Genomic DNA, 26821 nt, shown 5'->3' with positions numbered 1-26821 from the left:
CCCGCGGGGGAAATTCAGATATCGCAGCCCAACCCAGCTGCTTTTTTTTTTATCAGCTTTGACCCAGCTGAACTCAACCCAGTGATGCCCACAAGGAGTGCAAGGGGGAAGGGGAGCAGTGGTAGCTGGAGTGGGGAATCGTACCTGCGACCTCCGGGGCCTCCGAGGTACCTGCGACCTCCGGGGCCTAATGTCGCCGCCACAATGTCGGACGAGGGTAAGCTGTTCATTGGTGGGCTGAACTTTCTCTTTTATTTTAGGTATTAAAATGTCTTAAAGGAGTAGTTCACCCCCAAAATGACTTTTTTCTATTGATTACTCATGCCATGGAGACCTGAGTTCAATAATATTTTTTTTTTTTGTATTTGTCGCATCCCTAAGACAAAAAGAAATATTATAGTAAATTTACCCCCATTAATTGATTCTGGATGGGGACCCAAATGCATTTGGGTCGGAATCAATGGGGGGTAAATTCACTTGACCCTTGACCTTAAATTTACCCCCATTGATTGTGACCCAAATGCATTTGGGTCCCCATCCAGAATCAATGGGGGTAATATAATCAATCAACTTTTTTTGTCTTAGGAATGCGACAAATACAAAAAAATATTATTGAACTCAAGTCTCCATGGCATGATTAATCAATAGGAAAAAAGTCATTTTGGGGGTGAACTACTCCTTTAAAGCAGGGGTCTGCAACAGGGGGTCTTGTCTATTGTCGGTCCTCAAGAGAGGGGAGGCCTCCTCAAAGATGTACATGAATCACACATAATGCAAACAAACAATCAAAATGAATCTATGAAGCCATCAAATTTGCCACTTGGAGGCAAATTTGAGTGCACGTGTCGATATTGCGACATAGCAACTGTTGGACGGTTCATTCTTTCGACGCGGTTGAACGTTAACCTGGTGAAAAGCTAACCTGCCGACGCGGGTGAATATTAACCTCTATGCCTAAACCTAGGGGAGCATAGCTCAGCGGTAGAGAAACCGTTATTAGAGCACGAAGGGTTCCCAGTTGGAATCCGGGCTCCCCCTGAGTTAATGTCGAAGTGTCCTTGAGCAAGACTCTGAACCCCTAATTGCTCCTGGTGAGCAGGTTGTTGCCTTGCATGGTTTCCTCCGCCATCGGTGTATGAATGTGTGTGTCGTGTGAGTGGGTGAATGTAATGCACAATCTATGTAAAGCGCCTTGGATAAAAGCGCTATACGAATGCACCATTTACCATTTATTTACCATTTAAGCCTAACCCTAACCTCAGTAACCGTGACGCGGGTGAGTAGCTAACCTGCCGACTCCCATAGTCGAAAGAATGACACATCGAAAGAGCGAGATTTCCCCCTTGGAGGCAACCCAATGGGCACTTTAAATATGATAAACATGCAGCATTCCAAGTTTCAAATCTCTGAACCCATTAAAATACAAATGTGTGGTTACTGTCAGCCTCTTGCAGAGCAGAGCCGTGGCGTCTAACCGTATATAAGTATGTTTTACTTCCCCTTTTAATTATTATTTGACAGTCAACACAAAACAAGTGTCCTCACATATTGGAAGGAGAGGACGACGGCCGTGATGATGCCGAGGATCAGGAGCAGAACGGCAAGGATGCACAGAAGGCCTGAACACGAGGTGAAGTCCACCTGCCATTACAAACAGTAGTCACTAGAGGGCACAGTGGAGTGGGTCACAAATAACATGCTCAATGGCTCAAGGCCATACAACAAGGGTCTCAAGGGTCTCTAAGGACCCCTAGGCCTAGGGGGTCCTCAGAGTTACTACAGGGGGTCCTCCAAATCTTTGTGTGATAGAAAGAAAAAAAGAATATCTCCGTTTTAGCCAGATTCTTATCCAGATTCTGAGAACTTTAGCCAAAAATAGCAGATCTACAAGCTCGCAACGCCTCGCGCTGTGAGGCGTTGTGAGCTTGTAGATTGGCTATTTTCGGCAAAGAGGTTTGGTGTCGAGGGGAGAAGTATTGACGCTTCAAGTGGTTAAATATCTGAGAACACAAATTGACATGAATCCAAAATACACTGATGATTGTGCTGTCAAACAATGAAACTATGGAATCTAGGAACAGGTAGTGGGGGTCCCTGCTTCATCTCTCAACTAAGGGGTCCTTAGCTTGGCCTGAAAACGTTGAAGACCCCTGCCATACAAAATGGATATGGACGGGAGAGAGAGCAGCTGTGAATAACAACATTTGTTTTTTGTTGTTTTTGTTGTTTTGTAAAATAGGAAGACCGCATGAAATAAGACTTGATGTTATGTGCTGAAAAAGTGCAACATTCACTTCCAGTTCCATCAGAATTCAGAAGGTGTAGATCCACATAGCATCTTACCCTCGGAAAGGCATGAATATTTAAAGGCCACTGTGCCGCCGTTGTAATCCGAGACAAAGGAGTTATTTTACAACGCCGAACAAAGACGCCCTCTCACCACGCAGCCACAGGCTTCAGAGAAGCCTGCTGACACAATTTACAATCTCCCATCCGACCGTACCTTGGTTTGGAAGCAGAAGATCGTCACTGCTATACACACTATCGCCGTTATTCCGATTGCAAGAAACACCGCTGTTGTTTCATAGTAGCTGTGGAAAAAAAGAAATACAGAATTAGGTGAGAAAATGAGAAACTGTGTAACTTAATAGTACACATACTTTATCATCCGCATCAAAATGGGTTTCTTTGATAGTCACAATGAAGAACAAACCTGGCTATTGTTCCGGTCATGTAAGACATTGCAAGAGTCTACAAGAGATGACAAGAGATGGTGAATGACGACAGCAGTATACTACATTAGTGTACATTATTAAATAAAACAAAACAAAACAATATAAAATATGCTATATACAGTAAATGCATGGAATATGTGAACCGAACCTCGGTTTTGACCAGTTTTGACCTCATTTATATTGTGTTGTACGATGGTGTCGAGCGGCGATAATCGCTACAAACACGTGGCATCGCAAAGCTTGTTGAGATTTTGAATTTGAACATTTTAAAACATTTCATCTTTGTCTGTGATGACTGATGACATGCCCCAAAATAAGGACACCAGGTTAAGATCTTTTGGGGAAACCTTTTTTTTTTACATCTTTGGAGATGTCTGGAGATTTGGGAAACATTTTCATCTATCTATCTGCTCAAAAAGATCTGTCAGTGAACATTACTCACAAAAAGCGACAGCAGGATCAGATTCCATGGAAAGCGTCTCCTAACAAACAACAACAACACGTGTAAAACAATAAGACAAATCACGTGTATTGATTGATCGTGTGACAGTTTTCCACTATACTCATCATATGGTTATGGTGTGGGAGGGTTGCCTTGGTTACCTTGGCTCTTTGCAGCAGATGAGAACGCAGTAAATGACAAAATAAACCACACTATATGGGGGGATAGAAAGATAGCATTCATTATAACTGCATGGGACTACAAATACGTTATATATCTGCATGGGACTACAACTACGTTATATATCTGCGTGGGATGACTACAAATACGTTATATTTGCATGGGATGACTACAACATACATCTGTTAATCAGAGTCTTATCTAGATCAGTAGTTCTCGACCTTTTCAGGCCGTGACCCCCAAAATAATCATATTTTCGCTGGGGACCGCCCACCCTGACGAGCACTAAGAGTTGAGGAATGACATTTTGTATATCACGGTTCTATTGTGAAAATAGCAGTTGCAATGTGAGCATGTAGATCGGCTATTTTCACAATTTCTGCCTCTAATATTTGACAATTTGGCCAATGTTTAAGTTGTCATTTTAGAGGTATTAAAAAGTCCTTAAATTGTCACTTTAGAAATGTTCAGATACCCTCACACACTTAAACTTTATGTTGGTTGGTTTACTGTTGAGTGCACATTAAGTAAATCATCTGGGGACCCCCCCCCCAAAAAAAAATAATTTGGGGACCCCCCTGGGGGTCCCGACCCACAGGTTGAGAACCAGTGATCTAGAGAAGGACATGTCCTATCTCTCTCTACTCACAATGACGCCCAGTAGATGCCCGGGTTTTGAATGACAAACGTCCTCACTGGATCACTGGAAACGTACAAAGGAAACGCGTCACAATGGAGCAAAGAAAGTACACAGTGAAGCCATCTCTTATGGTTAAAGCTAGTCTTTGGTACAGTGTGTGTGTGAGCGTGTGTGTGTGCGTGTGCGTGCGTGTGTGTGTGTCAAAATGAATGTTGAATAGCTCCATATATTCCCATAAAGCATTGCTACATACAGGGACATGCTGGGCCCCTGATTCAGCCCGGGAAAAAGAGTTGGAGAGGCCCTCATTGCGCACTATAGAGAGGCGCTGCTGCTACTCAAAGATTTGCCATTTCAGATCACGACAAGTGACAAGCCAGTGGGCCAATTACTGTACATGAGTTATATTTCGTCGTTGTCGGGTGGAAACCTTGTATTTCCAAAACCGTTTGTTTTGAATTTATCATTTTAAAAATGATTTAAACTAGTGAAAACAGCCGATCTACAAGCAAGTGCTTGTAGATCTGCTGTTTTCACTACTTTTGTGCAACGGCCTTGTATGATGAAGCAGGGCTTTGCTTTGCGAAAAAATGTATACATTTGAAACTTGTAGATACGAGGTTTCTGCCTGACAGTGACGATTTACTTTGTTGGCCGCCCAGCCCCCAAAATGGAACGAAGGCCGACATTTAGTTTTTAATTTTTTCCTAATGGCCGGCCTGGACCGGCCGGGAATGAACTGTCCGTTCGGGAGTTGTTCCGCTTTTCCCAATGGCCAGCACGTCCCTGGCTACATACAGTAGAGTGTTTGTTCAGTAACAGGGGTCTCTCTTCCCATCTCACCAGGACTCTTTAGTAAACATTCAGATCAGGATGCCAATTTCATCCAGTCAGGATACTACAGGATAAGCAAGTGAAGTTTAAAGTGATGATTAAACACATGATAGAAGCAGGGGAAAACTTTGGAACTGGAAAATAAGCTGGAGGGATGGTACTGAACAAACATTCCATAGCAATGATTACTATCAGAATATAGAGCTTTTTATCAATAAACCTTATGGCTCCAGTTACATTAGCACTCAAGGATTTACTGAATTCACAAACCTGCGCCATCAAACCATGTTATATGAATTTCATAAGGGACATATAGGCTATGTCTGAGACACTATACTTACACAAATGTAAAGACAGCAACGATTGACACAGTGACGAGAAGCTGAGCGGTCAAAATCAAGTAAACCTGCCCATAGAAGAAGAAATAAAAGAAGAAAGGAAGAAAAAATAAAAACACAAGTTCTGGAATGACATGTCAAATGTAGGGCTACAAACACTCATGGGTTAACTTGTGACGTGAGAGACAATCAACTCATGAAGAAAACTTACTTTTCTGATGAAGGCGTGTCGAACGGACGTGCTCTCCCACTGGGCACTCAGAAAATCATCCATGTCTCCTGGAGAACAAGCAGGGCGGGTCGGTTTAGATAACACTTCTGCTATACAAGCCGTTTACATTCCTAACAATGTAGTTATTATTCTTTGGATGCCTAGTAGTTGTTGTTTCAAATCCAGCTGCGGCTCACACAACAGACCTGAGAATGAGTTGGGCACTCCAGCGGACAGAGTGGGTATGACGGTGGGCATCCCAGAAGGAGGAGGGTAGCCGGGGCCTGCCCTCATCATGCCGGCCCCGTGGTGGGGGTAGCTGGCCGCCTGGCCGGGGTACCCCGGAGGCTGCTGGCCGACGGGGTACACGCCATGGGGGTCGGGGCTGTAGGCCGGCGGGGGAGGCGGCGGTGGCACCAGGGCACCGCCGTACTGGTGGTAGCCGTACTGCGGCGGGTAGCTGCCATACTTGGGGGCCTGCAGAGCCTCCTCGTAGGCCGGAGGGGAATCTATTTTGGACATGATGATACAGTGGATCACCTTTAAGGGAGGGGACGAGTGATGAACAGCTACATCAGAATGAGTCCGCAGCATGTCACATACTGGTCACTAAAGCAAGTGAACTATACCTGCTATTTGTTTCAAAAGGCTTTATGTCCTGACATGTATTAGAAGAAATGTACCCGAAGAAATGTGACATAGGCCTAGTTCTGTTTAAACAGAACACTGTATATATGTTCCCCTTTTTCAACAGTTTTTATTATATTATGACACTTGCTTTGGCAATGTAAAAAAAATGTCTCATGCCAATAAAGCTCCTTTGAATCTGAAGCCTTTTCTCTCTCTCTATGAACCATTCTCTATCTGTCTGGCTCATAATGATTAGCCATATCTGATATAGTTAGCTATGTCATGATCTCAAAAGAAATCATGTCAACTATAGGCTATATTGCTCTAATTTCTGCTCCCAGCAAATAGCTTTTCAACTGCCCAGGCCTACTGTAAAGTGCACAGACTCCACTCTATGCAAGCTATACCTACAGCAGCCTATATGAAAAGCCTGTTTTCAGGGCCATCCCCAAGTAACAATAATAAAGCACTCTATATGAATACTGTAAAAGCCAAAGAAAACAAACTGTGACACAAACAAGCCTACGTTGTACATTTAGTAGGCATATTGCCTGTAGACTACAGGCAATATGCTTACTAAAAGTAGTAGCCTATACTTTAAAATAACAATTCTAATGCCTTACCTTGAAGATATAGAATCAGTAGATATGGATGGGAGAATTCTTGTGCCTTTTGGTACTGGCAGAGCAGTGAGAGCTCCAGTGTCCTTGCAGGGTTGCTGATCAGCCACCTCCAGAGGATGTCATCATGTTGGTAATGGGATCTGCTCTGTGAAACTCACACTGGGCCAATGCAGTGTGCAAGGAAGAAGAAAGTTAGTTCATTTGATCCTAGGTAGGGCTGTCACGATTATGACATTTTATTTACATGACGATTAATCGTCACTCAAATAATTGCGATTAACGATTTAATTGTGTTTTTGTCGTTGACAATTACATTTCTGTTTGGCTTTTAGGCTTTGAAGTTGCACATGGTAGATAAGATACATAACCTAAATATACCAAAAAATTACTGGCATATTTGACAACTTTATACTTAAAAAAGAACATTGATAGTGGAAATAGCCGATCTACAAGCTTGTTAGATCGGCTATTTCCACAATTTTTTACTTTTTTAGAAATATATGAGCATTTTTCAACATGGAAACGATTATGACGATTATGAAAAATAATCACGATTATGTCAAATAATTGCGATTAGACGATTATGTAATAATTGTGACAGCCCTAATCTTAGGTAGGTATTTTGAGTCTGAAACAGCTTGTGAGGTAGACTATATTTAGAAGTTTGTGCACTTTCTTTTGGTTGTTGTAGGTTTTTTTTTTCTTTTTTCCTTTCTTTTTTTTTTAGTGATGGAAAGAGTACTCACATTTTGTACTTACTGTAAGTAAAAGTATCATTACTGGCATGTAGGAATACTCTGTTAGGGTGCCCTCACACCAAAGTACCTGTGAGAGTGGAATCCGCATTCCGCCAATGCATTTCAATGAGAGTGAAGCGGTTTCATGCCAGCATAGGATTTCTGCAAAAAACGCTCCCTTCTCATTGAAATGCATTGGCGGAATGCGGATTCCACTCTCATAGGTATTTCGGTCTGAGCCCAGCCTTACAAGTAAGAATGTACTTGAGTAAAAGTACAAAACTACTGGCATCAAAATGAACTAAAGTACCAAGAGTAAAAGTACTCATTGTGAAGAATGTCCCATTGATTTCAAGCTTTTCAAATGTTTAAAAAGCATTTGAAAATAGCAGATCTACAAGCTCACAATGCGTGAGCTCATAGATCTGCTATTTTCAAATGGCCGAAATGTATATAGGGTTGAAGTGGTATTTTTTGTGATAATAATACAAATCTAAGAAACTAAAGTTTTCAAATAAATGTAGTGGAGTAAAAGTACAGTATATTTGTAGTGGAGTAGAAGTAAAACTATTGGAAATTGGAAATACTCCAGAAAAGTAAAAGTATCTCAGAATTGTGTACTTAATTAAAGTACTTGAGTGAAGGTTCTTAGTTACAGTCACCACTGTTGAAAGGGCCAGTTCACCTCTGGGACAACCAGATCTTATTTTATTGTTGTTTGGGACACAATCCTGAGTTCTTTTTTGTGTTCAATCTGTGTTTTGCGATATTTTAGTATTTCAGAATGAATGATGATGCATTTTGTATCATATGATGCAGCATGATGACTCATATGATGCAGAATGCAACATCAGTCATGCTGAAATACTAAAATATCTCAAAACACAGATTGAACACATAAAATAAACAAACTTTCAACTCAAACTCAAGCAATGCTTTCTTTTTTAAACGCTTGCAACAAAAAGAGTCAATGTGTGAAAATAACAACCAGTGAGAAACGAAGATGGCTCTCATTTAGACGTGATGTGTAAACATAAGCCTATAAATTAGGCATACTTGTTGGCTGAAGATGATTAAATTGGGCAGTAGCAGTGATACAGTGAAACCAAACGGCCACACGATGGCGATGCTGGACCTATAATGGACTATGGTTTTACATCTATCAATATGAAAATGGCAAGAAGTGATATCCATTATGTGAACATAGTGTATAAGCTGTATGAGATGTCTTCTATCCACATATGAACCTGAATAAGCTATTCAGCATATACTTGCCATATATTGGCATTTGACATATATGTTCATATATTGAAAATAACACCATAAAAACAGGAAAAGACAACACATACAACCACTTACAAGTTACAACTCACTGCACTGGAGTTATGTAATTATCATAAATTGCAGTGAAGAAAATTCAATATTATTGTGCACAACACTGCATGAATGAAGCTTTAGCACCATCTTGAGGTGAGCCTCAGTAACATTCACTGTCAATTCAGATCTTCCATTTGTCTTGACTTGGTTGAATACTTTGAGGATGACTGCCAGAGTTAACACATTGTATATACGGCTGCTGACGGCATTCAGAGCACCGCTCCTACATCTGGCTTTGTCTTTTTGTCCCGAGACTCAGAGCACCTCATTGGCTCACGTCTGTTTGTTTTGAATCCTAAGGGCAAGGTTCATCCCAGTATCGGATGTAACACAAGAATCAAGCTAAGGAAGTCAAGAGATTTGTGAAATGTAACAGTGGCAACTTCACTTATTCCCATGGGGAGGCTTGGTTTGTTCGCAACTGGTAAAAACAAACACAGCCCTCCCCTGACCCTTATTTGTATTTACCTACTGTATGTTTTTATTTTTTATGTTTTCCCCTTTTTTCTTCCTGACTATATCTACTGCATAGTACTGTGTTCTATCCATCTGTCATTCAATGTTATGTGAGATACTTCAATGGTTTCCTATGGAAATAAGCTTAGTCTTTTCTAGAATCTCTTTTTAGTAGACCTTGTACCAGTGAACTGTACCGTCATGAAACTGTACCTTTTCCTATGCAACTTTACCTTTCCTATCTAATAAAGTCTTCAATCAATCAATTGTTGTGCACCACCTCTGAGGCATCACATTCAATTAAACTCTAACAACAGAAACAAAATGTTTTTTTTTCTGTTTTTTTCCCGTAAATTAATGCCCTGCTTCATCATACAAAATGTCACACAAAAGTAGTAAAAATACGATAGACAATCTAAAGGCTTGCAGATATTGTAGATATGATATCTATTATTTCTAAAGATTTACACTATTTTAGTGTAAAATTTTAGTGTAGGGAAGTCTTTAAACGTTTAAAATTAAAGCGTCCATCACATGAAACCTGGTGCCCATACTTATGGCAGGGTTTCTCAAAGAGGGTGCACCCTAGGGTACCGTGAAGCAAATCCAGGGGTGCTGCAGAATACTTTGATAATATTTGGAATTCATCAACATCACTTAAGTTTAGACCTTCTGATAAAACAGACCTGAGTTGCGCTGTACTTGATGATTTCTTTTTTTCATCTACCCCAACTCTCTTCACCAAAAATAGCAGATCTACAAGCTTGTAGGTGGGATACTTTTGGTGAACAGTCTGTTCTAATGGAAACAGATATTCCCCCTTAGGGGGAAAAAAAATCATATTTACGCTACATAAGATTCTAAAAATCAACAGTGTAATTCAAGTGTGCCGTGAATGAAGAAGTTATTTAGTCACTCAGTAGTCAGTAATGTAGTAACTCAACAGAGCGGATTTCAATGCACAGCGGCTGACGCGGCTAAAATGCATGGTAGATATAATAGCGCCGGGGGATCACTCTTTGTCTAGTCTCTATTCTTCGACCTTTTCGACTTGGCATACTGTTGACATACTGTTGACTGACTCCAGATGCAGGCCGCTTGATAGGAAGCGCGCTTCACATGTTGCTTCAGTGCTGCTTGCGTTGGAGGAATGGCTTCGTATGGCCTCTGCTTCCGAGCAAACAAGTCCAACCTCGCATCATTGACACCTTCAGCTGTGCTGGATCGGTCGTACATCATGACCACAAACTTCTCCAAGGTTTTCAGGTCTTCATCATCCACTACAGGTGGGTAATGGCTGAGTTTGCTGAAGACACCAGAAGCCTCATCACAAACATTCCAGGTTTGCCACGCAGACTTCTTCCCCTTTACGCGGAATGCTGAAACAACATCGCAGCCAGTGAAGGCATGGAAGAAGAGCATCCCTTTGCTCTTTTCTGCAAGAGTGCAACACAGGTCATGAACAGAATCCACTTTAAGTTCTGTCTTTGGCCAAAGGCAACCCACTGCCCAGCCCTGAGGCTCATAGGGCAGGAGTCTATGTCCTGTTTCTGTGAGGCTGCTTGATGTACATTAAGTACCCCTAGTGGACATGATAATAGTTTGTCACAGGGACATACCCCAATCCAGCCTTTGATGCTGAGGTCATAGATTCAAGATGTATGACAAGGTCCATATATGGAGTTCCCTGATGTCTTCAATATTAAGCCCATATCTAACAGGACTTCATATGGGAATGCCCATATATGGAGGACACATTGGCCACATACCACACTAACAGAATCCATATATGGCCAAGACAGATGGCCAAGACAGCCCATATCTGTGTGACTGGTTCTACAGACAGGGATCTCCATGTATGGGCATAAAAGGGTATGTTGTCAGTTGTCATGGACATCATAGTACTTTCACATAACAAATAACTGAGTAAGCATGTTTGGGCTCTCACAGCATATCTCCATATACAGTACATGGACCTCCATATATGGGTACCAGGGGGTCTCCATATATGGGTAAACAGCCGTTTGGATGGCCCCCTGTAGTAACGCTGAGGACACCTGGGGGTCCCGGACCCTGTGGAAGACCCCTGGTATTAGCTACAGAGCCCAGGTACAGGTACAAAAGCTTTTATGCTTCAAGTATGATCTAATTGTTCTGGAGCAGGAGCAGAGCAAGGACTGTACTGAGATAGGCTCAGGGGTCATTCCGGGGGTCCCAGGTGAGGAGAGACCCCCACCAAAAGTCATAAAGGTTATTCTGGCTGCTTCAAAAGTGCAATATATGAACTTAGAATGTTTTAAAACCTTCAAAACAACTCTAATATTATGAGAATTGGACATTAACTGGCTGACATACTGTTCTGCGAGGTCCTAACATAGATGACCCCCCAGAAAGGGGGCTGGGGTCAGGAAAATCTGACACCCATCATTTTCTGACAGTTTGGTCCCTATAAATGCCAAAGCAGTAAAAAAATACATTTTAGCAAAGAAATCCTTAGAAGTACACTTCTTATCACACTAGGTAGTAACTCCGAGGACCCCCAGGGGTCCCGAAGCCCCTGTGGAAGACCCCTGGTATTTGTTACTACTTTTTTTTTGTTTTCAGAAAAAAAGTTTATGCTTCAATTATGATCTAATATGACATTGTTCTGGAGCAGGAGCAGAGCGAGTACTGAGATAGGCTCAGGGGTCCATCTGGGGGGGTCCCAGGTGAGGAAAGACTCCAACCAAAAGTCAGAAAGCTTATTCTGGCTGCTTCAAAAGTGTAATAAATGAACTCAGAATGTTTTAAAACCTACAAAACAACCCTAATATTAAGAAAATTGGACATTAACTGGCTGGCGTACTGTTCTGGCATGCAGGTCCCAAACTAGATGACCCCGAGAAAGGGGGTGGGGGTCCGGAAAAGTTGACACCCATCATTTTCTCATAGTTTGGACTCTATAGAACCAGGATCTGCAAAAAGATCAATTTTAGCACAAAAATCCTACGGGAGCTGTTTTTTGGACGCATCGCACCACACTATTAGCAGAATATTAAGATTCCGGGACTGATATATGGTACAAGGAAGCCATTGAGTAAGTCCATGGGTCCAAATTTGGATTCTACATAGTGATAAATGTATGATTTGACACCAAAATTATTCAAATAGGACAAGTCTATGGGATTTTATTGCGGAATGCAAGATTACTGTATATTCAATGGCGGCCATCATGAAAATTGGCCGCCATCTTGATTTTTTTTTTGGCCAGATGGTTTTCTGAAAAGAGCAATGCCTAAGGAGTATGTGTGCCAATTTTGGTGCTTGATTGATTGATTGAAGGCTTTATTAGAAGTTTGCATAGGAAAATGTACAGATTCATGACGGTACAGTTCACTGGTACAAGGTCTACTAAAAGGAGATCCATGAAAAGACTAAGCTTATTTCAACAGGAAACCATTAAAGTATCTCATATAACATTGAATGACAGACAAATAGAACACAGTACTATGCAGTAGATATGTAAAGAAAAAAAGAAAACAGTAGGTCTATACAATCAGTAAGTACAGTATATACAATATATACAAGGAAGGGGCAGGTAACAGTAAGTCTAAACAATCAGTATGTACAGTATATACAAGGAAGGGGCAGGGAGGGTAGGGTTGGGCTAGGTTTTTACCAGTTGTGAACGGCTGCTGCCTGTAAGTGGTTTTTTAGGGCAATTTTAAAGGATGCTAGTGATCCACACTCCTTTATGGCCTTCGGTAAGGCATTCCACATTTTTGTGGTGTAGCAGAAGAACGAGTTCGACCCTTTCTTTGAGTTGACTCTGGGTTGAACGTGATCTGTGGCACTGCCTCTGGTGTTGTAATTATGGACATCCTTAACGTTTTTAAAGTATTTTGACAGGTACTTGGGTATCATAGTGGTGTAGTGTATCTTGTACACCAGGCCCATTGCAAGTTGCTGTACTCTGTCATCTACTCTGAGCCACCCCACTCTTAACTGGTGAGTAGCGGTGAGGTGAGTCTGATTGGGAAGGTTAAGCAGGACCCTAATTAGTTTATTTTGGGCTGTTTGGAGTTTAGTTTTTAGGGCTTGTGGGGCGTCACGATACCATACGTGGACTCCATAGTCAAAGAGGGGCTGGATTATTGCACCAGCTATGGTCTTCAGTGTGTTGAAGTTGACCATTGGGGCGATCCTCTGTAGGAAACGAGTTCGTTGGTTGATTTTTTGTATTACTTTTGAAGTCATCTTTTCGCTGGAAAGATTAGCTTCAAGGATACATCCTAAGTAGGAGATTTCGTTTTTTCGTGTTATGACCTTGTCACCCACTTTGATTGTGAAGTTCTCTACCTTTTTGAGGTTATGATTTGATCCAAAGAGGATGGACTCGGTTTTGCCCAGGTGAATTGATAATTTGTTGTCGTTAAGCCATGTGCAGATCTTACTCAGTTCAGAGTTAAGTGTCTTTTCAACCTGCAAGTGGTCCTTGCCCGAGACTAGGAGAGCCGAGTCATCCGCGAACAGGAACAGGTTGCAGTCGCAAGCAGATGCCATGTCGTTCACGTATATTAGGAACAACAGAGGTCCCAGTATGCTACCTTGGGGAACTCCACAGCTTACTGGGAGGGGGGGGGACAGGGTACCGTTAATCTCCACCACCTGTTCCCTCCCCACCAGGTAAGATTGCATCCAGCTCACTGCTGCGCTGTCAAGACCGATGGCTTTTAGTTTCTCAATCAGAATAGCATGATCCACGGTGTCAAATGCCTTCTGGAGGTCCATCATGACCATGCCACTATACTTGCCCTGATCCGCTTCGCGTTTGATTTGGTCAGTCAAATAGAGAAGGCATGTGTCAGTGGAATGGGATTTTCTGAATCCAGATTGGAACTCGTAAATCAGATTATTCTCATCGAGATATCTTGCAATCTGTTCGTAGACTATTTTCTCCATGACTTTGGATATGGAGCTAAGAATGGAAACGGGGCGGTAGTTTCCAGGGTCTAGTTTGCTACCTTTTTTATGCAGGGGGGTTACTTTTGCTAGTTTGAAGTCCTGGGGGACATGACCCTGTTCGATGGAAAGGTTAATTATGTGGGTAATGATTGGAGCAATGGTGGCGGCTGAATCTCTGAGAAATCTAGCTGGGATTTTATCAAGGCCAGTGGCCTTGTGTTGAGGTAGGGCGCTCAATTTTTTAAACACTTCATCAGTTGTCACTGTGGAAAGTTTAAAGCTGTCTTTACTGACGCCCAGTTTTTTGTAGAATGTATTAACAAATTCTTCACCATACCGCCCAGATGGGGCGACCAGTCTTTTGACCAGTGAACGGGCTGTGGTGGTAAAGGTTTTGTTAAAATGGGTAGCCACTTCACCTTTGTCAGAAATGAGAGCGGCGTCCGTTTTGATGTTTATGTTGTGGCATATGGTTTTTGATTTTAAGCCTAATTGGTTGTTAAGCAACTTCCATAGGTCTCGTGGGTTGTTTTTGTATTCATCGATTTTGTCGTCGATGTAGTTTTTTTTGGCGGATCTAACTAGGGCAGTTGTCTGGTTTCTAAGTCTCTTGCATTGAGCAGTAAGATGCTCAATGTGTTTTTTGAGGTCATGGTTGAATTTTTTCTTGAGCTTTTTGCAGCACTTTCGTTTTTCATCGTATTTTTTGTCTCTGAGTCTAGCTGATTCTGCAATATCTGAGTTATACCATGGCTCTTGGCGGGCTTTAACCCTGGTGGTATTCAAGGGGGCCACGTCGTCTAGAGCATCGGTCAATTTGGTTTTAAAACCGCACCATGCTTCCTCGACATCTGTACACTGCAGCTCTGGGGAAAAGTCTACACCCGCTAGTTTGAGATTAAAAGCCTCACTGGAGTAGTTCTTCAGGCTTCTAGCAACGACAGTTCTGTGGCCACTAGCTTTGGGTTTGTGTATTTTTCGGGTAGAGTAGATCATATAATGATCACTAAGACCGCATACAATAGCCCCGCTAGCGGTGACTTTGGACTTGTCAGTGGTTACGACGAGATCTATGAGGGTTTGAGAGTGCTCTGTCACCCTGGTGGGTACTGTGACAAGCTGAGTGAGGCTGTATTGCTTGCATAACCCATCAAAGGACTTGAACATGGGTGCGTCTTTACGCAAAATGTCCACATTCCAGTCGCCCAAAATGTGACACTCGGTACCGTCCACCTTTGCTAAGCTCTCATCAAACAGCTCAAAGAAATCATTCTGATCAGGTGGTCTATAGACAGCGCATATTAGTATGTTTTTGGCATGTTCAAAGATTACCTCAATCCATACAGTTTCAAGTGAACTGTGGTGTAAGTCTGGACGGGGGACAAAATTGACATCATTGTGTACATACATGCAAACTCCGCCTCCATACCTGTTTCTATCATTCCTGATTACAGTATAGTTGGCAATTTCAATGCTAGCATCCGTAAACGAGTCATCAAGTTTAGTTTCAGAGAAGGATAAAATCTTTGCCTTACCGTCATGAAACATTCCCTTAATTAACTCCAGTTTTTTGGGATTCAAGCTATTGATGTTCAAATGGACAAGTGAACGATTCACGCAAGTGAACGATTCACCTGTAATATGCACTTTATCTGCCTCGCTATCAGAGGTTTGTTTGTGTCTCTTAAGTTCATTCGTTTGTAAGAGAATATAGTGTTGTTTGTTAATATGCTCATTTGATTTACTAAGTCATTTCTTTACAGTCTGTATGCGCCTGTCTTTGTACAATGTAGATGGACACGGACGGTAGTATTTCGAGTTTGGTTTTGGACATCCGTGCGGAAAGCCCTTACTTCTCCGTACTACGAACAAATAAATCAAAGTGCTGACCATGTAGCTACGGATGTTAACTCTACATTTTAGGAACATGTGCGCACTGTATAGAGCATCGCAGTGAGGTGTCGGAAGCAAGCTGGCCATTCATATTTACCATAGGATTTTTCATTATCAGCCACAAAGTCGTAGCAATTCAATGTACACTTACCACTAGGCTGGTGGTTGTAAAATGGTTCCATATGCTCCTGTAGAACCCCCGAGTATGTATGCAATCACTCTAGTTTTATTAAAAACACGTTTTAATCAAGATCGCACGGAGAAGAACTGCATTTCCCATGCTGCTAAACGTAAAAACGACGTCTGTGATTGGTCTAGCTTCTTCTTCTTTCACATATCTTGCGGTTACCGCGGAAGTAGCTTACTGCCCCCTGTCTGCCCGGCAGATTATTGCACATCAGCAGAACTGCGTGAACGAATACTTTCTTTTACAAATATGATGCACTGTGTTAAAGATGACGATAAGAGAGTCCACAGAGATGACAATCACTACATTTCAGGCCATATGCTGGCCTGGACAACTAAACTGAGCGTGATTTAAGGGCTGTATTTCAGGAAACAACAACAACATTCGCAAGGCATTCTGGGAGTGTAGTTTCCGCGATTTAAAAAAATAATGATGTACACAGTCTTGTACCCTGTCCTTTTTTTCAGCTTTCTAATTAATCTTTGCATTCAAAAAAATGTGAATATTGACATGATTCCTCTCCAGCCGAGGTGGCTTTGTCCAAGGCTTAAAAACGTTTAAATAAATACTTTGTGAAATGTCTATGGAAGAAATGAATGCGGAAAACGCTTCCGACACCAGAGTGAGGACGGGGTGGGGCTTCAACTGCGATGCTCTATTAGCCCGTGTTTTTCAATAGATGTGTTTTAATCTCGTTCTGTGGGGGATTCCGTAGGAAGTTCCCTGTATTCCTCTATGGGCGGTAATAAGGGGGCGCATCAGGTGAAAGCCGGTATTACACTTAATGTAAATAGGGAAAACAATGGTGTTCGGGAACAAAGATTCCAGATGCAGAGTTAACATCTGATCTGTAGCTGCCGAGTAGCACCTTATATTTAGTATTTGTCCATGATCTGAGAAATACAGACTTTATGGGTAGATAGATTGACTGTTGGGGGTGAAGCTCAAGTCAAGACTATCATAGATACCAGAATGCAAATGTAAAATCGAAAAATACGTCTATGACAAGTCCAAGGCTAATACTTTGGTATATTAGCACTAGCAGAGAGTTCAATGTCGTATTTGGACTAAAAGAACGATTTAAATGAGTCACATCACAGTGAAGCTATCAGTGTATGATATGAATAATAACTATTGAGTTGTGTTTGCCCTGGGGGGAGTAAAGGAATTGATTTGATTGATAGAAGACCATTAGAAATTTGCCTAGGAAAACGTAGTTTCATGACAGCACAGTTCACTGGTACAAGGTCAACTAAAAGGATACACATCTCAGAGGCCAAGTCATTTAAAAAAAAAAAACGATTTACTACTTTCTTTACAGATGTATTTATTTTATATTTATTATTACAAACATACATTAACCAATAAAGCTCAATGTAGTTATGTATTAGCTGTTATTGGAAAAAAGCTCATTTACAAGCTCACAATGTGTCACTTTTTAACGGGACATTCTGCACAATAAGCACTGCAAGTATATTTTTTGCTGCCAATATTTTTTGTATTTTTACTCAAGTAAAGGTTTTGAATTTTCTTTTTACAACAAAAGGACCCTTACAGGTCCATTTGGTTCCATTTGTACACTCTTGAGTTAACGACCCGTAAGGGTCCATTTGGAACCCAGAGGTGTGCAATACTGTATGTATGATTGTATTTTGTTTATACATTTCTTTAATGAAGACTATTTTATTTATTTATCCTCAAATATAGGAGGCGTTAAGGAATCAGAGCCTTGAGAGGGAACAGTTAAAATCCTCCAGGATCACAGACAACACAGTAAACACACAGGTTGGTATTCAAATACACCAGATGTACAAGCTGACAACACCTTACCATGAAAATGAAATATTGTCCACTTAGAGTTAGGGATTTATAGAGGGTTTAAGTGGTACCAGACATGCAGCTCTGCAAACAAGAGGTGAATTGATCCCAGTGCATGACGGAGCACAATATCACAATAAATTACATTTCCACGATACGATTATTGTGAGTGTTTTTTATCACGATAAACGATGATATCACGTAACGTCCCATCCCTACTTGGAGTAACACCATCTGTGTCCATTCCTGATGCAGGACAGTAAAATGTACAAGGTTGCCAGGGGAAATGTTTCCTCTTGGTGATCAATAAAACTCTAATGCAGGGGTTCCCAAACGTTTTTGTCTCAGGGCACCCCATGAATATTTTTTGATTCCGAGGCACCCCTACATTATAATTTCCACTCCCAGCACCTTATATTTATTAGCATATCGTCGTTGTCGCTGTCGGGTGGAAACCTTGTATGTCCAAAACCGTTCGTTTTGTATTCATCATCTATAAAATGTAATAAACTAGTGAAAACGTCCGATCTAATAGCACACAATGTAGATCGGCTGTTTTCACTAGTTTTGTTCGACAGTTTTGTATGATGAAGCAGGGCTTTGCTTTACCAAAAGACGTACACATTTGAAACTAGGAGATACGAGGTTTCTCCCCGACAGTGACGATATTTTAGTGATTATGTTGCTGAAAATAACTTTGTACTTCAAGTTCAAATTCAAATGATCTCGCGGCACCCCTGGACTGCCGTCACGGCACCCCAGGGTGCCCCGTCACCCACTTTGAAAACCCCTGCTCTAATGCATATCAGCTAGTGGCTTTCTACTGTCCTCATTCACTTCATATCAAATCAACCAAACCAACCCACTTTTTTCCCTTTTTACCTCGGCAATGGTGTTCTGAACACATCAGTGTAAGTGGGTGGGTGACGTGACGTAGCGTTTTCGCTGTCCTCGGTGTCAAACATGTATAAATAAAAAATATATTTGTCAAAAACCTTCTGAATATTGTGCAGGACATTAAGCTTTATGTGAACTTACTCAAGATTAAAACATTTCATTCCTCATTTCTTCAGAATCTTCAACCAAACATGGTAAATGTCATCTGGTGTGACTGTCCCGACCTTGTTTCTCAAAGTGGGAACTTGAATAAAACTAAGAAAAAGAATTGCTAAAATTCATTTAAAAATGAATTTAGGCAAAAAAAAATGTCTATTTGTGAGCCTATATCTTTTCAAAGTCCAAGCATAATGTTTTCAGTCATTTCTGATCAAAAAGATTTTGTCCCCCAAACCAAAATCATCTGGTGTGACACTAGTTTGGAAAAATTAAACAGGCAATAATTTGGACACCTACTGGGCTAGAGAGGTCCTTCTTCTGTAAGGCTATTCAGCACTCCCAGCACAACTGCAAGACAGGTGTCTGAGGTGAGTTATGATTTTAACATTTTCATGAAATGCCATCTTGTTGAAACTTTGACAAGTGTGGCACTTCTGGATGTCATCTGGTGTGACACCTTTTTCATTAATAAAGCAAAAGTTATTTGAAACTTTGGTCATAATGACATGTAAATCTAGGTTGTTTTGTTATAGCTAGCATGTTGTTAGCATGCTAATGTGTACCTGGTAGCCTCAAGGTAGTCCTAAATGCAGAAAACGTCATCTGGTGTGACACTTCGTCATCTGGTGTGACATATCTGCTTGTCACGCCAGATGACTTGATTGTCACACCAGATGATATATACTGTATTTTCCTACAGACATAACAATAAATAACAAGTCCCATGTTTCTTTTGTCCATTTAAAACATTTTAACATGTTTAAAACAACGTTTTAAACATTTTTACATAATTTAATTTAGCTTCATTCGGTGATACAGCAAATTCATCAGACAGAGCAGAAACCCCTTCACAGAAACCTAAACCTTATATTGTGGTAACACTTTTCAGTGAGTATAACATACTTGGCAAACTTGAGGACTTGCTAGTAATTACATTTTACTACTAAAAACAATCTACCTGACAAATAAATTACATTTAAATGTCTCCTCCTGAAGGTCTTCTACTCAGGTGCTGGACACAAGTGCATCTATTGGAGAGGCCCAAGCTGAGGATTCAGACACCTCCTCAGATGAATACACACAAGGACAGTTTGTCATAATCAAATATGAGGGAAAGCCATATGTGGGGCAGATTGTTACCATTAATAAGGAGGGGCTAGAGATAAACTGCATGAATCAACTTGGAAAAATGAAAAATGGTTTTGTCTGGCCAAAGGGGCGAGACTGCATTTTCTACAAAGAGCAGGAAGTTGTCTGTGGCATAGCAGAACCGCAACAGGGCAAACGGTTTGCTAACCTCACCAAATGTGACTGGCTGATGTACAATACAGTCTAAATGTCTATACCCTCACCAAATGTGACTGGCTGATGTACAATGCAGTCTAAATGTCTATTCTAATCTAATCTAATACTTTTGTACTTTCACTCACTGGACTGGACAATGAGGTAAGGTAGGACCCGAGACAAACATAGCGAAAATAGCTGATCTACAAGCTCTCAACGCATTGTGCTGCGAGAGCTTGTAGATCAGCTATTTTCGGAGTTGCACAACCCAGCACTCTTTAGCTAGTGGAGATGTGGTGTAACGACATGATTCGTAAATAAATTTGTTCAACTCAAAATGCTGTGTTCAAGTTCAGGAGACTTCGGAAAAAAGTAATACACCTGAATGCTGAGTTGTTTCCAATAATTGGTGTTAATAAAATGTTGCCTTGGCTCCCAGTGTGGCTATGCACCTTATTGTCTCTTTAAGATCCTTCTGCCGTGGGCCGGCAGAAGACTTAGGTGTGCGTAGCATTCCTGTGCACATCCTCATCATCCATCTACTACTACAATTCTTTGTTATCCTATGTTAAGGCCCAACGATACTATCCTGTTCAGAAATATTAAGGCCATGTTATTTAATGTTAAAGCAATTTTACTGTTGCTGTTTTTCCTGGGTAATTGTTTAATCAATCAGTAAAGTTCAGTACTCACTAATAGGTAGGTTAAAACACAGTTTGCTTTGACACATGAAGATATGGTCATCTGGTGTGACACTAAGTCATCTGGTGTGACATTCCAAATAGTGAGAAATCATACCTTTATTAATGATGAAACCGAAAAAATGTGTATGGTTTACATAGAAAATAGTATCAGGAAGAGTCACAAATATTTGTGTAATTTTAAAGAAAGTTTTTGTCAGAATAAAATTAAAATATGTTGAAAGATCGACAACATGGGCCTCACACAGAGTGTTGATTATGAAAAAAATATACAGATTCAATTAATTTTCACAAAACTATAGTGGATCACAGGTTAGTTATGATAAAGGACTTTGATAAAGTGAGTAACTTAAGAAAGGTGTACTCCATTTTCATTTTATGAACAATTATTGTCATGTCACACCAGATGACGGTTTTAGGCACAAGTACAACAAACTGCTCAATAAAGTCTGATTCCAATAAAATATCTAAAAACAAAATGTGTTTCCATAAAGTTGAGAGTGAGTAGAACAAAAGTAAATAATTTTTATGCCTGCTATTTAAAGTTTTTTTAAAAACATGTTTTTTGGGGCGTCACGTCACTGACCCAAATGTGTTTTTTCAACATAAATTGTGTAATTGTAATTGTGTCTGTCCAATATAAACATATAGGCCTATATAAGTAGTGTGTCTGACCTATATAAAGAACTATAAGTAGTGTGTCTGGGGGCCTGTCATACATAATCGTCTAATCACAATTATTTGACATACATAATCGCAATTATTAGTGGAAATAGCAGATCTACAAGCTCAAGTTGTGAGCTTGTAGATCGGCTATCAGTGTTCCTTTTTTAAGTATGAAGTTGTCAAATATGTCAGTAATTTATTTGTATATTTAGGTTATGTGTCATATCGTCAACATCAAAAACACAATTAAATAGTTAATCGCAATTATTTGAGTGACAATTAATCGCCATATCGTCATGTAAAATGTAATAATCGTGACAGCCCTATGTGTTTGTCCTATATATATATATATATATATATATATATATATATATATATATATATATATAAATAAAATAAATAATATATAATATGCAATAGATAAACATATTATCAGGCAGTTGAGACATCACATCTCCTGTCATTCATTGAGTATAAAACTATTATTAACTTAATCAATGATAAAAGCACACAGCGCACCGCTTCTCGCTGGCTATTTTCACTACTAAGTTTCAAATGTATGTAAAGCTTTAGATTTGATTTATTCATGAAATTATTTAAAATCATAATAAAAAATATATATAGTGATTTTTTTTTTTGATTTTTTCTTTTTTGCTTTCTTGGGAATGTTTTTGAAAATGTGTTGAAATAATAATTAAAAACCAAATGTAGGAAAGAAAATATGTAAGAGACGCATAAAAATGTGTCCACGACACACAAATGGTTCCTGATCCCACCAGGACCAGTGGACTAGCAGAACCCCAATTTGTCATTGGGCTCCTCCCACTATCGTTGCTTGGAAGCCAATTACAGTTAAACAAAATAAAACAAATAAACTGTAATATGCTAGAAGAGCATGTGTGCACCACTACATTTCCTAAAGTATCTTAAAGGGCCTACACCATGCTTTTAAAACTATATTTTTTGTATAAATATATGCTCAAAATTGAGTCTTAGACAGGTCTTAACCCCCAACACACACCCTGACCATTCCTCTTGTTTCTTATAGCTGTGCTATTATTAGGCCCTGCAGCTGCAATACCAAAACGGCCTTTGTTTGCTCAGTGGCGCATCTAGTGGGGTTTTTCCACCCTCCCCCTCCCCCCCTCCCCTCCTCTCCTCTCCAACGTTGTCGACAACAAATAATGTAATATTGGGCCAATACAAAAATAGGATAATGTTCCAGCTCTGATTATAGCCTACTGTAGGCCTATGTTGTATGATATAAGCCTACTGTCAAATCCTCTTCCTCCTGGTTGGAGGCTTGGAGCGTTTTCATCTGCAGCGCAGCGGGCAGCAGCGGCCCCGTGTAGCCGTGGATAGAGAGAGGAGAGGCGGGGTGTGGAGCTCTTTCTAGCCGGAGATAGTGAAGGGAGAGGCGGGGTGGCCAGCTCTCTATAGCCGGGGACAGCGATAGAAGAGGCGGCGTGTAGCCGTGGATAGAGAGAGGAGAGGCGGGGTGTGGAGCGCTTTCTAGCCGGGGACAGTGATAGAAGAGGCGGCGTGTTTAAGCTCTCTGTAGCCGGGGAGAGTGAAGGGAGGACCGGGACAGTCTGCTTGAGCTGCTTGTCGCGGCCAGGACCGCCGCTCTGTCCACCGGGTTCGGAGCTGCTTGTCGCGGCCGGGACCGCCGCTGTCCACCGGGTCGGAGCTGCTTGTCGCGACCGGGGCCGCCGCTCTGTCCACCGGGTCGGAGCTGCGGTGGTCCCGGCCGCGACAAGCAGCTACTTGGTTAAGAAATCGCGGTGGATTCGGCCACCGCGGCTCGCTCTGCAGCGCAGCGGGCAGCAGCGGCCCCGTGTAGCCGTGGATAGAGAGAGGAGAGGCGGGGTGTGGAGCTCTTTCTAGCCGGGGACAGTGATAGAAGAGGCGGCGTGTTTAAGCTCTCTATAGCCGGGGAGAGTGAAGGGAGGACCGGGACAGTCTGCTTGAGCTGCTTGTCGCGGCCAGGACCGCCGCTCTGTCCACCGGGTCGGAGCTGCTTGTCGCGGCCGGGACCGCCGCTGTCCACCGGGTCGGAGCTGCTTGTCGCGACCGGGGCCGCCGCTCTGTCCACCGGGTCGGAGCTGCGGCGGTCCCGGCCGCGACAAGCAGCTACTTGGTTAAGAAATCGCGGTGGATTCGGCCACCGCGGCTCGCTCCCACCCGGCCACCGCGGCGAGCTCCGCGGCTCGCTCCCAACCGGCCACCGCGAGCTCCCACCCGGCCACCGCGGAAAATTTAGGCCCAGGCTTCAGAAGGCCTCGGATCATTAAAAATAGGTCTTTTGTTTCCTTGTTAGAAGGGACGAAGCTTGGGTCCTCGCAGTCTATAACGTCACATTTATAGTGCAATCCAGGAACGTTAAGACTTCTCCTTGGACAAATAAAAGTGAGTGAGAGCACTGAGTGAGCAGCCCCAGAACAGTAAGCCAGTTGCAGATGGAAGTGGAGGCTAAGCAAATTAGAAACAAATGAGGGGCTGGGTTTAGAAGAGTAGCTCTGGTTTTTACCCGAAGGGGCGGGGGGGGGGGGGGGGGGGGGGGGGAACGCGTGTGACGTCACATGCGTCAACTCTCAGAACAGCACTGTTCTGAGAACCCGTGGAAAGCTTTTCATCTCTGTCTGCCCAAAACCAGAGAAAGACACAACGGTCAGAAATAGGACTTTGTGAGGATAGAAGGTGCCAGTGGGACCCCAAAAAAAGGTTTTAAAATAGAAAAAGTGAAAATTCATGGTGTAGGTCCTTTAAAATGTGATGTTGTTTGAGGTGAGATTTTACAGAGATGTTTTTTACTCAAAATCTTCACCTGTCAGTGGTAGGTCTTCTCTCCTCTATGAATTCTCTGGTGACCTTTGAGAGTTCTGTCATAGCTGAAGCTTATCCCACACTGGTCACAGGTGTAGGGCTTCTCTCCTGAATGAATTCTCTGGTGACGTTTGAGGCTAATGCTCTGGCTGAACCTGGTCCCACACTGGTCACAGTGAAACGGTTTCTCTCCTGTATGAATTCTCTTGTGTTTTTTTAGGTCAGCGTTCGTGCTAAAACATTTCCCACACTGGTCACAGGTGTAAGGCTTCTCTCCTGTATGAATTCTCTGGTGACGTTTGAGAGAACTGATATGGCTGAACCTTATGCCACACTGGTGACAGTGGTAGGGCTTCTCTCCTCTATGAATTCTCTGGTGACCTTTGAGAGTACTGTCTTGGCTGAAGCTTATCCCACACTGGTCACAGGTGTAGGGCTTCTCTCCTGAATGAACTCTCTTGTGACGTTTGAGATGACTGCTCCTGCTGAACAATTTCCCACACTGGTCACAGTGAAACGGTTTCTCTCCTCTATGCATTCTCTGGTGACATTTGAGAGAACTGATCTGGCTGAACCTTATGCCACACTGGTCACAGTGGTAGGGCTTCTCTCCTGTATGAATTCTCTGGTGTTGTTCCAGATGACTTCTCCGGCTGAACCTGGTCCCACACTGGTCACAGTGAAACGGTTTCTCTCCTGTATGAGTTCTCTGGTGTTGTTTCAGATGACTATTACTGCTGTAGATATGTTTGAGGTCAGCAGGAAAGACATCTGGGATGGAGAATGAGGAGAAAGAATAAACAAAACGTTTTGAAATAACTTACAAGCTGTGTTCTATCACCAACTGATATAATTGTTCTTAATTTAGGACGGGAGCAGCAACTGCTAGGCACAGATTAGCCTTTGGAAGAAACATTTAGGCAGATTTCCTTGCCTGCCTGGACTGGTTCCTCTCTCTCTCTCTCTCTCTCTCTCTCTCTCTCTCTCTCTCTCTCTCTCTCTCGTGCCACACACACACACACACACACACACACACACACACACACACACACACACACACACAGCTTATCTACAGTTGATTTAGTGCTGGGAGGAAGCGTTACTGCGTTACTCCACTGAGTACCGACAACATTTCTGTACATCTGCTTTCTTTCTATAGAAGATTAAAGAAAAGAGTTCAGTGACATAAAAACATGCACACACCTATTCTGTGTAACTTTATCACAGGCTGCTTCCGCATGGCTCGCTGGTAGATCTGTGGCTGTTCCTCCTCTGATGCAGCAGCTGAAAATCTGTTGGACGACGTCTTTCTTTTAAGATCTCCTTCGGGCCACTTTGACGGTGGACATTTTGATGACAGATGACTATTACTGCTGTAGATATGTTTGAGGTCAGCAGGAAAGACATCTGGGATGGAGAATGAGGAGAAAGAATAAACAAAACGTTTTGAAATAACTTACAAGCTGTGTTCTATCACCAACTGATATAATTGTTCTTAATTTAGGACGGGAGCAGCAACTGCTAGGCACAGATTAGCCTTTGGAAGAAACATTTAGGCAGATTTCCTTGCCTGCCTGGACTGGTTCCTCTCTCTCTCTCTCTCTCTCTCTCTCTCTCTCTCTCTCTCTCTCTCTCGTGCCACACACACACACACACACACACACACACACACACACAGCTTATCTACAGTTGATTTAGTGCTGGGAGGAAGCGTTACTGCGTTACTCCACTGAGTACCGACAACATTTCTGTACATCTGCTTTCTTTCTATAGAAGATTAAAGAAAAGAGTTCAGTGACATAAAAACATGCACACACCTATTCTGTGTAACTTTATCACAGGCTGCTTCCGCATGGCTCGCTGGTAGATCTGTGGCTGTTCCTCCTCTGATGCAGCAGCTGAAAATCTGTTGGACGACGTCTTTCTTTTAAGATCTCCTTCGGGCCACTTTGACGGTGGACATTTGAGGCCCGGTTTGACCGTTTGGGATCTGACTTTACTTGCTGACATGTTATGGTCTTGCAGTGAGCTGCAGTTCTCTGCTCCGCTTCCTCTACTCTCCCAGATCAACACAGGACAGAACAGCGCTTACATAACCAGGACCCTCCCACTCTCCACTCTCCACCCACTCTCCAATCTCCACTCTCCACCCACTCTCCTTCCTCCACCCACTCTCCCCAAACTCGCAACATCTGGCAACAGTGGAAGTGACATGTTGTTGTCTCCACCAGCCGAAGGCTGAG

The 26821-nt window shown here is 42.1% G+C and overlaps 1 protein-coding gene across 4 annotated transcripts in view; it reads right to left on the bottom strand.

Moving 5' to 3' along the window:
* Positions 1 to 26621, bottom strand: part of LOC308307817 (protein lifeguard 3-like) — a 28980-nt gene extending 2359 nt beyond the window's left edge. The window contains exons 1-13 of one of the 4 annotated variants that reach the window (XM_080753119.1): positions 26396 to 26621; positions 25782 to 25985; positions 24580 to 25349; positions 6634 to 6792; positions 5587 to 5920; positions 5381 to 5448; positions 5173 to 5237; positions 4007 to 4060; positions 3339 to 3389; positions 3178 to 3217; positions 2714 to 2751; positions 2504 to 2591; positions 1546 to 1641 (exon numbers count right to left, since the gene is read on the bottom strand). In XM_080753119.1, the coding sequence (XP_080609245.1) occupies positions 1546 to 1641; positions 2504 to 2591; positions 2714 to 2751; positions 3178 to 3217; positions 3339 to 3389; positions 4007 to 4060; positions 5173 to 5237; positions 5381 to 5448; positions 5587 to 5902 (816 nt within the window). In that variant the 5' untranslated portion in view covers positions 5903 to 5920; positions 6634 to 6792; positions 24580 to 25349; positions 25782 to 25985; positions 26396 to 26621. Of the gene's footprint in view, positions 1 to 1545; positions 1642 to 2503; positions 2592 to 2713; positions 2752 to 3177; positions 3218 to 3338; positions 3390 to 4006; positions 4061 to 5172; positions 5238 to 5380; positions 5449 to 5586; positions 5921 to 6633; positions 6793 to 24306; positions 25350 to 25781; positions 25986 to 26395 lie in introns of those variants that run through there. The other 3 variants (XM_080753120.1, XM_080753118.1, XM_080753117.1) reach the window with 3 other exon arrangements.
* Between the last annotated feature and the right edge of the window lie 200 nt (positions 26622 to 26821).

This window comes from Nannobrachium achirus, assembly GCF_963921795.1.
Source record: "Nannobrachium achirus genome assembly, chromosome: 22".
NCBI lineage: Eukaryota > Metazoa > Chordata > Actinopteri > Myctophiformes > Myctophidae > Nannobrachium > Nannobrachium achirus.
Note: the sequence above shows the minus strand (reverse complement) of the source record. Positions and strands in the feature narration are given on the sequence as shown.